Source organism: Electrona antarctica (assembly GCF_951216825.1).
Source record: "Electrona antarctica genome assembly, chromosome: 3".
Taxonomy (NCBI): Eukaryota; Metazoa; Chordata; class Actinopteri; order Myctophiformes; family Myctophidae; genus Electrona; species Electrona antarctica.
This window is the reverse complement of record NC_136808.1, coordinates 3468313-3485905: the sequence shown is the minus strand read 5'-3', so window position 1 is coordinate 3485905 and position 17593 is coordinate 3468313. Positions and strand designations below refer to the sequence as shown.

At 44.3% G+C, this 17593-nt stretch overlaps 1 protein-coding gene across 1 annotated transcript in view; it reads right to left on the bottom strand.

Moving 5' to 3' along the window:
- Positions 1 to 1727: 1727 nt before the first annotated feature.
- LOC306920046 (MAM domain-containing glycosylphosphatidylinositol anchor protein 1-like) overlaps positions 1728 to 17593 on the bottom strand; it is a gene marked incomplete at its 3' end in the record, with an annotated part of 214033 nt that continues 198167 nt past the window's right edge. The window contains exons 15-17 of the mRNA XM_079496653.1: positions 16906 to 17036; positions 10673 to 10781; positions 1728 to 1822 (exon numbers count right to left, since the gene is read on the bottom strand). Coding sequence (XP_079352779.1) covers positions 1728 to 1822; positions 10673 to 10781; positions 16906 to 17036 — 335 coding nt within the window. The remainder of the gene's footprint in view (positions 1823 to 10672; positions 10782 to 16905; positions 17037 to 17593) is intronic.

The following is a 17593-nucleotide window of genomic DNA, read 5'->3' as shown; positions in this document are numbered from 1 at the left end:
TGATACATCCCTGAGTATATACGTCCCAGGTGCATCCATGCAATGTTTTTTCGTTTTTTGTAAGATACGCCCAATCATCTGAGTCTGTTCCTGTATTTCTGTGTCTCACTGTTAAATTACTGTTAATAGTTTCGGTGGGGTGAGAATAGAGAAGGTCCATATTTCATTGTCTATCGTGCACAAACATCAGAGGAAGAGATGAGTGGACATGAGTGTGTTTGTAGTGGAGGTGTGTGTGTGCTCATATCAGCTTCATACGATATTATTCATGATCATATGTCTCCCTCCCCAAAATAAAATAAAGTAAAATATCAAAAGCATGACATATACTGTAGTTCGACAAGCTGGAACATCAGAGTTACGTATGCTCTGGAACGGGAGCGATCGTAAAACGTTGTGCTTTTATTTGAGATTCACTTTGTAGACTCCTCCACTGTTTTGTTTTTGTTTAGATTGTTATATTTCATAGATCCATCCATCTTCAACCGCTTATCCGTACTCGGGTCGCAGCTCCACCAGAGAGCTCCAGACTTCCCTGTCCAGAGCAACATTAAATAACTTCCTCCTGGGGGGATCCCAAGCCGTTCCAAGGGCAGTTTAGAGATATAATACCTACATCTGATCCTCGGTACAGTATGCCGGCCCTCCCCCCCGGCAGTGACGCGTCTCATTGCTGTTGCCGGAGAATGCACTCGCTGCTTCTGGAGGGAGAGTGAGTGCATTTTCCGGCATCGGCATCAGCCGCAGAGTCTCTGTCAATTGCTGACAGCACCCGAGGCAGTGTTTCTCGGTTGCATCAGTCCGACACCCTACCCAAAACCCTAACCCTAACCCCTAAACCTCACAGGGAAGCCACGGCTGATTTTTAACCGGCGGAGCAGCAGTGGAGTGTCATAATCCCCCCAATTTCCCCAGCAGGTGCCGTCCCTCCCCCAGCAGCACAGTGTCTGATTGCCGCTGCCCTAGAATGCACTCGCTCCTTCTCTCCACTAGGTCTAACCTGTAGCGCTCAACCTCCTGCACCAGGTCCGGTTCCTTCCCCTGCACCAGCGTAGTGACGTTCCACATCCCCAAAGTCAGCCCCTGCTGCCCACGGGTCTCATATCTCATATAGATAAATAAAATGTACACGTTATAGTCCAAGCTGTGGTCCATCTCCCGGGGCAAACAGAGGCCAATGAGCCCCTTTCGCTCTCTATCCTCTTGTTACATTCCTCGCCCTCTCCATTCTTTCGCGTTTCATCTGTCCATCCGCCTCTTTGTCGTCCATCAGCTCCTATGGCCCGAGGTAGGGATGGAACGCTTCCTTCTGTCTCTCTTCCCAGAATCCCCCCATTCACCCCTTTAATCCCCTGCAGTTCCTTGTCATCTTTGGTAGAGTGTCTGACACTTTGGCGTGGAGAGGGGTGTTAAAGTAAGCGAGGGGACAGAATAATGAAGGAGAGGAAAGGATGGCGTTTAAAAGAGGAATAGGTGTGTGTGTGATATGGCTGGGGGATATTGGTTAGACAATCAATCATAAAAAACTGGGAGAATAAAGGGAACGTTCATGAAGTACGTTGAAGGCCAGAGTCATAGATACAGACAGACAGACAGACAGACAGACAGACAGACAGAAGCGAGGAAAAGGTACAGAGGGGAGGACAGGGAGAAATAATAAGGAACAGAGCGTGAGGTGGGGCAGTGTCTCTGTGGAGGAATATAGGTGGCGCTGTTGCAGCTGCTCATCATCTGTACAGCAGCAGCAGGACACAGCAGAGGGCAAAGGTCAGCCAGCTGGCCAATGGGAGAGGGTGCAGTGACGCCGATCCACCAATCGCAACTGCAGAGATAAGAGATGAGCACAAATGCAAAAAATATTTATGAATCAAACCGTCAAATCCAAGAGTTGAACAGTAAAACACCAAGAAAACAGCAAATAATTATGAATCTAATGTAAAAAACAAACGAAAAAAATGTTTGTGTTGCTCTCTCCTGCTTAGTTAGTAATGCTTCGCCATTTTAATGAGAAATAATGAAGATTTCATCACGCCCAACTAACTGACTGAACCTCTCTAATGTTCTCCTCTAGACTATAACTGCTGTCATGCTGACTCATGCTGAAAGGTTAATATTCTCCTATAATCCTGAAGGGTTTTCATGCTGCATTCCTCACATTTCAATCCCCTTTCTTAATCACAACTCTTACTACTCTGCACACGAGGGAAAGATGGGCTGTTATTGCACATTGAAGCTATTTGACACTTAGTCTATAATATTCCTAAGTGGAATATCACTGTCAGAACAAGGCTGACTTTAAGTGTCCAGACTGTAAAAGATTGTAATATAATCCATATTCATTCATGAAGTTTAAGCTTATTTATACTCCGTCGCGCAATGGTATGAGAATGATATGAGAATGATATGAGAATGGCAGAGAATAGCAGAACTACAAGCTTGCGCGGCAAAGTGTCAATCAGGCTTTAGGCTGCTAGGTTGGGGTTCCCTCTATGCTACAGTCCACACAATCTGTGTGTGAATGCTAGATAACTAAACCAATGGTTTACTGTAGTTTAGTGGCAGCGGTGGCCGAACGGATTGCGGAGCGGTCTTTACATTACATTACAGTCATTTTAGCAGACGCTTTTATCCAAAGCGACTTACAATAAGTGTATTCAACATAGGTAGGGAACAAAAACTACTGATCACCAGAAGTCTTTTTAGTGCATTTTCTGCAAAAACAAGCAACCAAGAGTATACCTAGTGCTAAGGTAAAAGTGCAATATATCAGCTACCTATTTCCTTAAACAGATGAGACAAAATAGCTAAATCAAATGAGCATGAGCTAAAACAATTAAGTGTATCGACTAAACAAGATCCAATAAACAATACAACAATAGAAAACAAGCGTTCGTACAACTAGTTAACAACAAGTAGGTCAGGCAGAGAGGAAGGGTAGTGTTTCCTGAAGAGGTGGGTTTTCAACCTGCGGCGAAATATGGGCAGTGACTCTGCTGTCCTAACATCAGTGGGAAGTTCATTCCACCACTGTGGGGCCAAAACAGAAAAGAGTCGTGACCGTGTGGATCGGCCAGAAGGACCCTTGAATGACGAGGCAATCAGTCGCCCCGAGGCGACTGATACCGGTCTTGAGGTCTTGATACCGGAAGGTCGCCAGTTCGAATCAGCGGTCCGACACGTTAAAATTACCACCGCTGAAGTGCCCTTGAACAAGGCATTGAACCACTACGATTAAATGTTCTATGAGCAGGGCCTGGCTGGAAACAAGTTCTTGAGCTTAGCCCAGATACCCTGGGTAAATATAGTAATCATTTCATTTCAGCCATATTGTTCACTGCTTGTGTCACCCCACCTCGAGTGAGCGAGGACAATTTAGCAGGATGGAAGAACAAAAGGGGGGAAGGGAGTGGGAAAGTGAATCACGAGAGGAAGAAGAAAAGAAAGAGAGCTTCGATGGATAATCTCCACCTCGTTGATGACAGCTTTGGGCTTTTTATTCGTTTTTTGTTTCCATAGGAAACAGCTTGTTGGCAGAAACATAGCCCCTGGAAGTTCTTCATGTAGGCCTACTGTACAATGAGGGACATATTCAACACATACACACATTATTCATCACAAACACCATTTTCCATGGCTGAGGGGAGTGAAAAAAAGACAGAGAGGGTTACAAGGTTGCACTGATTGATCCACGGCTGTATCTTCCCTAGAGGTTATGTGACAACTGATGAGTGAAAAATCAGCACGGCTAAAGTTTCAAAGTGTGCAACACACCATCTGTGTTCTGAGCCAAGTCTCTCCCCACGCTATAGGGGAATCTCAGTGGGACTATATCACTTTGCTCGCCAAGACTGTTCCTCTTTGACAGTTAGGTTGAGCTGTTCATTTAAACTGTTAAATAAATGCTATTTTTGTCCTCGACAATTACCATGATCTCATCACGGCGGCGTCAACTCACTTTTTCAATCCTGTTTTCCAAAGGCCCCAGATGCAGAGATCGTCTTTCACCCCTTTTTTAATAACAATTGATTACGGTGATCAACTGTGTCCTGTATGCGCTCACTCCGGTTCCGGTGCGGTAAAAAAAACGGAAATTGAAATTCCGCTGGCGACGCAGTTTTTAGAACGCTAATATTCTTCTAGGATTCTTCTTTTTGGACAAGCTTGATTTGCGGCTCATTAAATGAGCCGGCCAAATCGTCTTTCAATCTAAAGGTGCTGTTCAGACTTGAATTTAAATATTCGCCTCGGTATGTAATCTTTGTATGTAATCGCGCCACTCTAACCATACAAGTCTGAAGTGAACGTACCTTAATTATTTTATTGCCATCTACGCTTATAAACGTAGCCAGGCTATAGAGAACCGAAGTCTGACGTCACTTTCAGTAGAGGGCACCAACACACAGGTTCATGTATTTTTTTATTTGCATTGAAATCTCCATAGGGCGATTTTAGGTCGCTTCATATAAGAACTGTGTTTGAAAAATAAACCGACCACCCCGGCCTTTTTGTCAGGGGAGTGGCTGTGCGTCGTTAATGATGTCTATTCATATTTGATACAGCCAGTTTCTGGAGAAAATGGAATTAATGTGGCCGCAAAAGCCTTGAAACTACATATGAAGGCAATGTCGCTGCTAATATACGTCACGCCCAGCTGTCAACACATTGCGTTCCTGAGATTCCTCGTTGACGTAAGCTCAGCTGGTGGTGACTCGACTCATACTAACCACGAAACATTAAATATCAATAAAATAAAAATAAACGTAATTGACATTCAGTTTCTGTTGTGCGACGGGCAGATGCAGCCACCCCCCCTACCCGGAAATGTAGTCTCTGGGTTGTTTGACTCGTTTATAACGCTTATTTTGTTACTCTTTGGGTATATTTGTACATTTCCACCTTCAGTCGATGCTTCATATCCATATGAGTGAAAAGGCCGGGGTGATCGGTTTATTTTTCAAACACAGTTCTTATATGAGGCGATCTAAAATCCCCCTATGGAGATTACAATGCAAATAAAAAGTACATGAACCTGTGGACTGACGCCCTCTACTGATAGTAGAGGGCAGTGACGTCAGGACTTCGGTGCTCTATTGGGACCATATTTATGCCAGCTACGCGTATAAGCGTAGACAACCGTTTAATCCATATATGAACGTGCCGTCCGTCTATTTAACTTTTAGCATTGCTCCGGCTAGTATAGACCTCCTCCGTCCCCATCAGCGATGCGATTTTTAAATCCAGCTCCGTTGAGCCTCCATTATAACCCGTTTTCAAAGCACCATATCTCCAAAGGTTCGAGAGCTGTCCATGGTGAGCCGCCGCGCACCCGACGATCGTAAATCATTTGTGAGTTTGTATCGCATCGCTGACAAAATGTAGCTGGTTGTACTGCTAGCTAAAGGCTGTGGGCTAATGCCAGTGGTGTTGTTCCCCTTCCGGAGGCCCCCACCTTCCTGTTTAACCCGGAAGGACAACAAGCTCCGTATAGGTGGGCCTGGACGGGCGGCATATAGGGCAGTAACAGCATGCTAACACTACGGGCAGCAAAGTGAGGAGTTTCACCCATGAGAGTTATATGGACGGCACTCTGAGCCAGCCACCAGATGGCGCTGTGGCGGTCAAAAGCCAAGCCTGCAAGACTGGAATATGAAAGACCTGTTTAGTTTAATGACTTAGAGATACTGTGTACCGATTTGCAAGATGTTTGGACAAAATCTGTAGTAGGCCTATACTGTCAAAAAAGAAATTGCAAAAATCAGCCTCCTTGTGGCTCCATAACAGGCCCATGTGAAAAATACGGGGCACATTTTCGCTGTGATCAAGCCAGCGGTGACGGACATTAGCTGATCACAGACGGACATACACACGGACACATGGACGGACACCCGGCAGACGGACAGGGTGCAAAACATAGTCTCGGCCAACACTTTGGCCTGGCAGAGACAATACTTTGGCCTGGCAGAGACAATACATGTGTCTCATTGTATTATTGTTAGCTTGTAGATCTGCAATTTTTGAATAGCCTAGGTATAAAATATGACTTAATTGGTTAATGTATGTTTTGGAATAATAATCTGAATCTATAAAGTATATATTGACTAAAGCAGTCAAACTATAGTGGAGTAAAAAGTGCAATATTTGCCTCTGAGATGTAGTAGTGGAGTAGAGTAGAAGTATATATAAAAATACTCTCAAGTAAAGTAAAAGTGCATCAAAGTCATATTAAAACCCATTTACCGCTACCATTATTTAATCCCTCCGTCGCGTCCTGCCAGGGTTTTATCGCGCGTGACACTTACTTTGAAGAGCCAAATATCCGTAATCGCATTTTACTATGAAACCATTCCGTGTGTGTTGACGAAGCTGGTGCTTGTTCTCTCGGTCGGTGGTGGAAAAAGTGGACCGCGAGTATCACAGCGCCTGCTACAGGCCGTTGAAAACGCTTGTCTGGGACAAAGCGACCCCTGCAATGTCGCTTCTGTGAGATAAAGCCGTCTGAAAACAGAGCCGGCAATGTAAGTGGATGCGCGCGCATTTTCAAAATGGCCGCGCCCATTGGGTCAGAAGCATAACAAAGCTAACGGACGGTAGATTTCGATACGATCGTATTAAAACATGCATTAATGAATACATCGCTGTTAAAACGGCTTTTACGTTTGTGGCAGGCTACAAGATTCTACGTGTTAATATTCCTATGTTCCTGGCGGGCAAACGATTAATGCGAAGCCTGCAGAGCTAGTTCAGGCAGACAACTCAAAGGAGGGCCAATACCTGATCAGCTGATCAGTGACATGCTCAATCCATCTGATTGGGGCAGGCTATTTAAACCTCCCTGCTTACAGCTCTTTCTTCTTGCTGCTGCATTGAGCAGCTGCTTTGTGCTCCCACCACCCCAGCATCCACCTGTGACCTCTGTTTCAATGATTCCCTTATGGGGGTCTAGGGAATGTCCCATTCCCTGTAAAATATATAGTTGGCAAATCATTTATTATAATTCATGCTTACAGGAAATGAATGAAATGAGACAGAGCCATGACACCAAATATGCTTCAATATTGATGCTGAATTTATGCTCAATAAATTATATTTATTCAATCCAAGAGTTGTCTGACTGAACTTAATTAAGTACAGTACTCACAGATAATTATGTTCCAGTCCACCACTGCTCTGTTGGACTGTCAACTTTCCTACTACCCTGATAATTTGCATTATAATCATGGTTTCTCATTCTCAGTAAATGAGCAGTCTCTGTTTAGCTCACTTATAGTTTTTATCCATGTCTAACTGCCCGCCCGCCCACTCGACGACGGCCTGCCTGCCTGCCTGCCTGCCTGCCTGCCTGCCTGCCTGCCTCCCTCCCTCATTCGGGGGTCCTGCACTTGGGTCCACCCCTCAGACCCTAACAATGTTCTTGTTGTATTTGTGAATAAATAAGGCTATGGGTAGAGTGATAAACAGATTCTCAGCCTGCATTCATCGTTGACCTCATATTATTCAACCTCGTCCAGGCTGATATGCCTGCTCTTGGCTGGATAAGCTCGGGCAACGACAAATTCCCAGTTTCGTGATTTATGTGTGTGGCGTTGTACCAAACATGTCAGAGGCAATCATTATTCATTTGAGGAGAGCCACACGCCATCTGTGTGTGTGTGTGTGTGTGTGTGTGTGTGTGTGCGTGTGTGCGTGCGTGCGTGCGTGCGTGCGACCGTGCGTGCGTGCGTGCGTGCGACGGTGCGTGCGTGCGTGCGTGCGTGCGACGGTGCGTGCGTGCGTGCGTGCGTGCGACGGTGCGTGCATGCGTGCGTGCGTGCGTGCGTGCGTGACAGGTATGATGTATCAGTAGTGTGACGGTGCCAGGCCCGCCTGCTCTCTCTGCATCCTGTAAGACGCAGGGAGCAGCAAAGCCTCATGGGAGAGGAGAATGTGCTGGCAACCACATGCAAGAGCTCTGGCACAGGAACATATATAGGTGCACTCACGCACGCACGCACGCACACACACACACACACACACACACACACACACACACACACACACACACACACACACACACACACACACACACAGTCATGTGGAAGGTTCTTGATCAAAGGTGCCATTCATGTTGTGTTGCTTTGTTTGAATTTTGTAAATTCCAATACACAATCGTGTGTGTCACAATACACCTGTGTTTAGTTAATTGTCTCTTTAATTAGCTGACGAATACAGTATAACTAGAAAAAGTGCCCTTTTGGGCACAGGTCTCCACCAGGAGGATAGGAGTGTGTGTGATGTTTGGCAAAAATGTTTAGGAGTAGCCTGTGTGTGTGTGTGTGTGTGTGTGTGTGTGTGTGTGTGTGTGTGTGTGTGTGTGTGTGTGTGTGTGTGTGTGTGTGTGTGTGTGTGTGTGTGTGTGTGTGTGTGTGTGTGATGCGACTTGGCCTGTTGTAGCGCCACCATGACACCGATTTGAAAACTGTCAAGTGGCATTTCTTCCTCAGCCTAGTGGGAATATGCATGCACAGTTTCACCGCAATTGGACGCTCCGTTGAGGAGTTGTGGCGATTTGTACAAAACAGGTACAAAGCGGGCTACTCCTGAAAACTTTAGAAGCCAATCATAGCCAATCAGGATGGATTATGAGAAATCAAACAAACCCGTCTTGATCACAGGACTATGGAGAGCATGTGTACCGATTTGCGTGACATTTGTAGTAATATTAGAAATGGGTTTACATATGTCGGCCTCCTGGTGGCCTCCTGGTGGCCACCATGAGGCCGAGTTGAAAATGTTCCAGTGGCATTTCTTCCTCGGCCTAGTGGGAATGTGCGTGCACAATTTCACGGAAATCAAACGATGTGTTCATGTTTTGCGGCATTTTATTTGAAACCGTGCACTTCTGCGAACTTTGGTAGCCAATCTTAGCCAATCAGGATGGAGTCTGAAAAATCCTAAATACCTGTTTTGTTGAATGGCTCTAGAGATACGGTGTACCAATTTGCGTGATGTTTGGACAAAATCTGTAGGTGTACTGTCCAAAAAATTATTTTGCACAAAGCGGCCTCCTGGTGGCGCTATAAGAAGCCAATGTGAAAACCTTGGGGCAGAGGTTCAGCTGTGGCATTCAGGGAGAGTATGGCTGCGATCAAGCCAAAGGTACCGGAGATTAGCTGTCCACAGACGGACGGATGGACGGACGGACACACACGGACGGACGGACGGACGGACGGACAGACACACACATACATAGACGGACGGACGGACGGAGTGCAAAACATACTCTCTCCCCATGCCTCTGGCCTGGTGGAGACAATAATTCACTAATTCCTGTTTGTATAATCACATAGCATTATAACAGGCACTAATTCATGTTTGCATGATCACTATTCACTAACCATTTCCCCAACAAACCTTGAAACACAACCTAATCCAAAAACTTTAAATAAAATCCAAATTAAAATTTGGAAGGGCTTAACCAACCCAAAGATAGTTCTGTGTTCAGAACGGCAGACATATACAGCTCATATATAGCTCATTAGGCTCAATGAATCTGCCTGGCAACATCATGGCTTGTTTTAACGCTTGAGCCACTGAAGCTGTGTAGTGTGTACAGCCAGTGCTGGTACGGGTGGTTTGACACATGGTACATGTGTCAAATGTACCTGGTTTGCGGTTTGCCACATGATTTGTTTTTTTAGAAGGAAGGCTTGCCATCTCTCCTCTCTAACCGTTGCTACTGTATCTATTGGACAAGGACGGGTTGGGGAGGGACTTAGCAAAGGGCTAATTCCCAAATCGTCCCAATTCCGCTCTCTGTTGAACAGGTGCCGTGCACCAACTTGTAGTCTCTAGTAGTGCGGCGACAGAGCATGCCTTCCCCAAGCGGCTTCCCTCCCATGCCTCAATGCACGCAAATGGCCGTGTCGGCCATTTGCGTGCATTGAGGCACCGTGGAGGATTCAAACCCCTAGTCCACGCAGCGGTGGGCAGGAAGTTTATCCCTGCATGTGCCACCCGGACACCCACAAATCCTCAAACTATATACGCCTGATAATGATCCATCTTCTGCCTGTGCAGCCCCGCAGGACACACGCATACAAAGGAGCTCTCCTCTTCCTGTTTACACCTTCATCTATTATTCACGCCAGCACTCCCACTGCACCATTACACACACATGCACATGCACATGCACATGCACATGCACATGCACATGCACATGCACATGCACATGCACATGCACGTGCACGCACGCACGCACGCACGCACGCACAGTCACACAGACACACACACACACACACACACACACACACACACACACACACACACACACACACACACCTTCCAATCATCATTTGCTTCAGCAGGGTATAAAAGGTTCTTGAGTCGTTACACTGAAAGAATAATCTAGTTGATGAACTCCGACTTCTGAGAATGCTTCCTTGTATCCAGTGATGAACTAAATATGATGTAATTAATGTGTCATTAATATCCAAACTAAATATGTTAATAGGATGTTATTAGAATGTCATTAGGCACATTGCATTATGCATGATCCTTTACATGCATATTTTCACGCAATCATGCTTTGCAGCTCATTCACACAGACTCTGTGTGTGTGTGTGTGTGTGTGTGTGTGTGTGTGCGTGCGTGCGTGCGTGCGTGCGTGTGTGTGTGCCACATGTCCATGTGTTACCTGCGCTGGTGGCCATGTCTTCAGGCTTGCATTTCACCCTGGTGATTGACACGTCATCAATGGCGATGTCGCCCTCAAAGCTGAAACCCCGTATTCCCTCAAACATAATCTGGATGAGAGACAGAGAGAGAGAGAGAGGGGGGGGGGGGGGGTGGGGCGAGAAAAGGAGAGAGATAGAAGGGGCCATTTAGTGATGGGGTGAGGTGTTAGTGATGGAATACTTTAAGTATTTTTTTAATTTAAAATGTAAAAATTAAATGACTCAAATTATGCTTACGTGTCGTGCTCACATACAGTAACAGAGTCACTGAGTCCACTCAATGGTGTACACATGAAGACCTTACAATTAGGCCTATAAACGCGTCACATTGTCATCCGAGTGCCTGTTTTATTTAGCTTTAACCCTAATCGTTAGCAAAAGCGGCAGTGGCTGAAGGGAACCGTGAGGTTGCCCTTGAGCAAGACTCTGAACCCCAAATTGTTCCCGATGTGCAAGGTTGGTGCCTTGCATGGTTTCCTCCGGCATCGGTGTGTGAATGTGTGTTTGAATGGGTGAATGTAATGCACAATCTCCGTAAAGCGCCTTGGACAAAGTAGGCGCTACATAAATGCACCATTTAATATTCAGGTCAAAAGCTCAAAAGCAGGCCAACGCTGACAGAGTGAAACACGTGACGTACCATTTATGATTATTATGGTGATTGGCTTGGATCATGTTTATGTGGTGCAGTACAGTACAGTATGTACAGTATGTACAGTTTGTACAGTGCAGTACTACAGTGACCCTGCAGTACTATAATCACAGTTTGGATGTGTATATTTCAACATGAGCGAAGATGAGGAAGAGTTCACCTCATTTGTGCTGCCCGATGCAGCACTGTACCAAGTCGTCGTGTTTTGTATTGACTTTGTTGTTTGTTTTAGCCCATTTAGCCCGTTTTTTTTGGGGGGGGGGGGGGGGGGGGGCAGCGGGCTGACCTCATGCTTCCTTCTATGCATGAGGAGTCAAAGAGCTGCTTCTTTTCACCTGACAGGGGGGACTTTCCCCATGCAGGTCCTGGGTTGGGGAATTGAACGCAGGACCTTCTAGCTGTGAGGCGACAGCACTATACCGACTGTGCCCTGCATTGACTTTGTATATGTAATCACACCACATGGAAAAAACAATGTGTGAATGGACTTTTAATCAAAATATGTGATATTGTCCACTCACTGAGTAGACACTCAGTCATGATCAATTATCTTTGTATATTTTACTTTGTTTACCTTGTCTACTTTGTTTAGAAGCACCATTATACGACTTAACATCTCAAGTTAATGTGTTTGTTAGTGCACAGGATGTAGAGAGATAAGCTGTATTTGAGTGAGTATACAGTGAGTATGATACTTTTGTGTTTTGTGTGTGTGTGTGTGTGTGTGTGTGTGTGTGTGTGTGTGTGTGTGTGTGTGTGTGTGTGTGTGTGTGTGTGTGTGTGTGTGTGTGTGTGTGTGTGTGTGTGTGAGAGAGAGAGAGAGAGAGAGAGAGAGAGAGAGAGAGAGAGAGCAGAATGTCATAGGAGGACAGCCAGAGAGTTGTGTGAGGAGATTAAATGTGGCTTGGCCTGTTTTGCAAGCAGCCCGCGAGGCACGCGCAACGCCGTGGTGCACATATGGCTTCTAGGTAATCCACAGTACACACAGGAGAGAGCTGGGACACAATAGGTACATGTCAAAGGCACAACGTGTCTTCATCACGCAAGTAGAGATTAACGTCAGAGAGACAGAGAGAGAGAGACAGAGAGAGAGAGGCGCACAGTTTGACTATGAGTGTGAGGTTAGCCCCTGGGTGTTTGCTCTATTGAACGGCATATTTTACAGAATTATGACAAAGTGTGAAATGAAGTGACAGTCTGGGAAGACAATGAGGCTCAGATCGAAGACTGAGCTAATAAGATACAGTCAATAGAAAGTATAACACCCTGTGTGTGTGTGTGTGTGTGTGTGTGTGTGTGTGTGTGTGTGTGTGTGTGTGTGTGTGTGTGTGTGTGTGTGTGTGTGTGTGTGTGTGTGTGTGTGTGTGTACGCGTGTGCGCAGACACGTGCATAGGGGGTGGGGGGCTAGGGCGGCTTGATAAAAAAAAGCGATTTAATATTTCATAATTTTATCTGAATCTGCATATTATGTGACGAGGGAAAACACTGTCAGTGATGTTTTGATGTGATTAAAGCGACAATCCTGGACTTATTTTAATGAATAACATATTTTAACCTGTCTTATGGTGGAGTATATCAATAGAGCGTTGCAGTACCCTCAAGACAAACATAATTCCACTATCATAATTATTATTTATAATTATACTTTTTTGTGCTGGCTGCCATCAGTCAGTTTTACTTTCAGACTAATGAGAACGTATTGCTTATTTTACTCTCCAATGACATGAAATGGCACAAGGGACAGACCCCACAAAAAGACCATCCCCCAAAAATCGCTGCGTGCTACGCGCACCCACACATATCCCCTTTTCTGGGGTTTGAGCCCCTGCCCCCTCAGTGCTCTCTGCATGGCTCTACGTGTGTGTGTGTGTGTGTGTGTGTGTGTGTGTGTGTGTGTGTGTGTGTGTGTGTGTGTGTGTGTGTGTGTGTGTGTGTGTGTGTGTGTGTGAACTTTGAGTATTTCTATTTTGTACTTTTTGACTTTCACTCCACTACGTTTCAATACTCTTTTGACTTGACTGTACACAACACTACATCGGTACCTTTTATGTAATATGACACTGATTGGCCTAGTTAGTGTTGTGTCTTAGTTACCAGAGCTGTGTGTTGACATTATGTCTTAGTTGCAGGCCAAATGTTCTCTTTAAAACAGCCAGAGCTGTAACATGTTGCTGAGGCATTGTTAATTAAGTGCACAGGCAGGCCTCCAGCCTTCATCCATCATGGACTGCATTTCCCAGAGAACACACGCACGCACGCACACGCGCACACCAGCAAGCTTTTCAGTCTTAGCAGCACGTTCAAGGTACACACAGGGCACACACACACTCACGCACGCACGAACGCACGCACCCACCCACACACAGAATCTGGCAACACGACTAGCAGGTCTCTCCTGCTCATAAATAAACCTGCTAATTGAGCTGTCACAGCTAATTGCTGCAGGGGGTAGCTGTGTGTGTTTTGGATGAGAGTAAGAGAAAGACAGAGACAAACTGTACAGTGGTAGCCTTGAAACCAGACAAGTCTGCCAGTGCAAAAAATTAAATAAAATAAAGCCATCGGCATGCAGTGATATTGTTTGGCCGTGCGAGGCTAGTACAGTGATTTATTCACATCCACGTCGACATTAGTGTCACAAAGCATTGTGAAGCAATAATGAAGGATAGAGCACTTTATTTGACCACTAGTGTAACGTCAGAGTAAACATTGCTAGCTATTATGAAACCACAAGCCACTGTGCATTGTCCAAAGAATATCCATGACCTCATGCCCCTATTGTACACATGCTTCTTTGGCATATTCATTTGTCCTAATGATGCATCTCTTTGCGTCATACTGTACATTGCAAAGTAGCCAATTATTTTACAAGGAGCTTTAGTTAGCATCTGCTTAATAATTGGCTGCCAGAATTAATTCATTATTTGCTGTAATTCACACCAGGATTTTCCCCCATTTTAACCTTATTTTAAAGAGCCAAAAACCATTACAGTGTTGGCTATGGGCCGTGGAATAAACCTTGTTTTGACCAGAAATGCCATCTGGGACAAGGAAATGGAGATAAAGGTGATGAAGTGGGTGCACGCAAAATTCAAGATTGCGCGCTCCATTGCTGTTACAACATCACCTAGCAATTAACCCAGTGCTAATGTGAGTAGCGACAAAGACCAATTGCCGTACATCTACGGCAATGGCGGGGAGCGTGATACTAATTTGAATTGCTGTAGATCTACAGCAATGGCATTAAGTGTGTTTAGTCTACTTAACCTGCATTACAATTCCATTTTATTGTTACATTGTTTTGATTAATTATTGATATCAACATCTTGATGAAGTAAATGATCCTCTTGCTACTGTATGGTTTTGCCATTGAATATAAGTCACATCTGTGCTAAGAGTCCACTGAAAATGAGCTGAATTTCACTCACTGGACCTCATTCAGCAATATTCCCTTCAGTGTTGATCCATCAAAAAATCTGAAATGCTGTGATAAATTAAACATTTCCATCACTTTCTCTTAGTCTCAGTGCTACCTAATGTGCAGCGATCATATTTTTCAATTTCATAATTGAAGGGTTAGTTGAGATCTTTGGACTTAATGCTGTAGGAAATACTTGCCATTAATATAGTGGTATTAATTGATTGCCTGATTCCCATGGTGGGAGTTCTGCTCTGGTTGTGCCCAGTAGCCTACCACTATGCCAGTTCCCCCCACCAAATGACCGGAACCACTATAATAATGGTAACTAAGCAAGTATTTCCAAAAATCTGAACTAATGCTTGAATTATTCTGTTTGTAATTGTATTTTTATTAGTGTTATGCTTTCTTTACTCAAACCCTGGAGGAATGTTATGCTTTAACCAACAGCTTTCGAAGAAGAGAAGGGAATCTACCGTATTTTCTCTACTGTGACTTCTCTGTTTTGATATCTTTAGATGTCTGCATGCAATGACGTGGGCAATATGACCCATGATTCATGGGGCTTGAAGTCGAAGGGGCCTTGACAATAATGACAAAGTCTTAAAGCCCTCTGGTGCATTGAGAACTTTTACCTGGTTCTGTGGGTCTCAGGTGCCTTATTGCCGCAATATGAAACAGATTTCCTAGAAGCCCATAACTCCTGTGACAATTCCCATGATTCCTTGTATAGAACTCTGCATTCAAAGCAGTGAAACCGTTCTATGGGGGGATGAGATCAGTCAATTAGAGTTGGCCAGTGGCAAAACAAAGTTTATGAGAGGTAAATTGAGGTAAACTATATAGCGAAAGCACACTGTTTTGGAGTTTGGGTCTTTACCAAAAGAGTTGAAGGCTTAAAGGAGAGTTCTGCCCTAGCTGTTTTTTACTGAATTCTTTTGATAACGTGTATATCAACCCCCCCAAAAAGAATGAAATAAATATCACTTTTTTTTATATTTAAGAATAAAGTAGGCGGGCCTTGCGCTGGCTCTACAGTATGCGGATGTGATGGAACGACAACACTACATGGAACTAACTTTTCACAGCATCTAGAACAGAAGAAGAGATCTAGAACAGAAGAAGAGATCTAGCGCAAGGCCAGCTATCTCCACAGCTGGCCTTGCGCTAGATCTCTTCTTAAATCCACTAAATCGGTATGGAACAATCAGCGTGTTTTTTTTTTTTACAAATGGATACGGGTCTACTCTACAACTCAACTCTCCTTGAAGCACACTTTATGAGTGGTTTTTATCCACCATGTTAGTCAGCCGAAGGCAGGAGACTATGTTTTCACTCCTGTCCGTGTGCCTGTAAGGCCAAGGAAGAACCATGGTGTATGACTAATATTGACTAATATCTCTTTTTATCCCCCCGCTGTATCTGTTTTATTTAACTCAGATTGTGATGTCCACGTAACTAGTTACATTTTAAGGATAAAAAAATAAACTATAAATTATTATCTATAATGAATTTAATGAATGTAATGAATAATGAATTTATTGGGCTTCATAATGCATTATAATCTAATGCATGCATAATATGAGTTAAACATTTACAAGAAGTGGGGGGCGGCTTTACTTATTATCCAAATGATATACATGAACCCTAACCCTTTGAATCATATCATCCCGCTTAAATCAATAAAACTGCATCAGAGGCTGTCAAATTGGTTTTATGTAAATCTTCGTACCATTCACCCTTGCTGCACTGCTAAACAGAAATAATACAACAAAAGCAGCCTTGGCTGTGTTTCTCTGCAATACCATGCATGTTTTTGCCAATAACACACTGAAGCAGCCAAGCAGGTATAGTCTGGCCTGAGTAGTTTAAAATGTGATGAGCATGGTGTTCTTTTTGAGTGGTGCAAACCACTCCAACAACCAGCTTTGTTTGTATCCGTGTTTGTGTGTACCTGTACGTGGGGCCCAAAAGAATGAGCATGGTTACTATGGTCCCTGACATTACGTCAGACGACAGCTGATCAGGCTATATAAGACCTTGCACCACTCAGTTCACACGGGTGTGATTTTTTAAAAATTAATCCATCATTTATTGGAGGTGAAGTAAAAAAGTGACTTACCTGGAATGGACCGCTGGGACTGATGTTGAACAAGGCTTTATTCCAGGTGGGGCCTTGGTCACCAGACTTGGTCCAGACCAGATTGTCTACAGATGCAAAGCCTTTCACTCTGAGAAGCACGTTCAGGTTGCCTAGAAAACGCACGCACACACACACACACACACACACACACACACACACACACACACACACACACACACACACACACACACACACACACACACACACACACACACAGTTTGCGTGTTTAAATGTAGATGTTCTAGAGTCAAGAATCTAGACTTTTGATACACATTGTGTCACACCGCCAATCTGATATGCTCATATGGAGTGGAGTTGTCTGTATCTGTAAGTCCTTGCCCTTTTCATGCCCATATATGGAGCTGACTGATTTGTTTGCTCCTGATGCCATGGCGACACATTGAAGTTAAGGTGAGACACTACAGGTGAATAGGGTAAAAAGGTTTCCTGAAATGTTTAAAAATGTTTGAAAAGTTTAAATATGCAAATTAGGCAATTTGCACTAATTTGCATACATTTTGGGACGATAAATCTGAAGACCGGAAAAAGCCAGGTTCAAAATTATTGTTTCATTTTCTTGACAAATTAGAGACAAAGGGGATTTTAGATGTCTATCACTCCATAATACTGTCAACAGGCATAAAAAAAAACATTGTCGCCATTTATT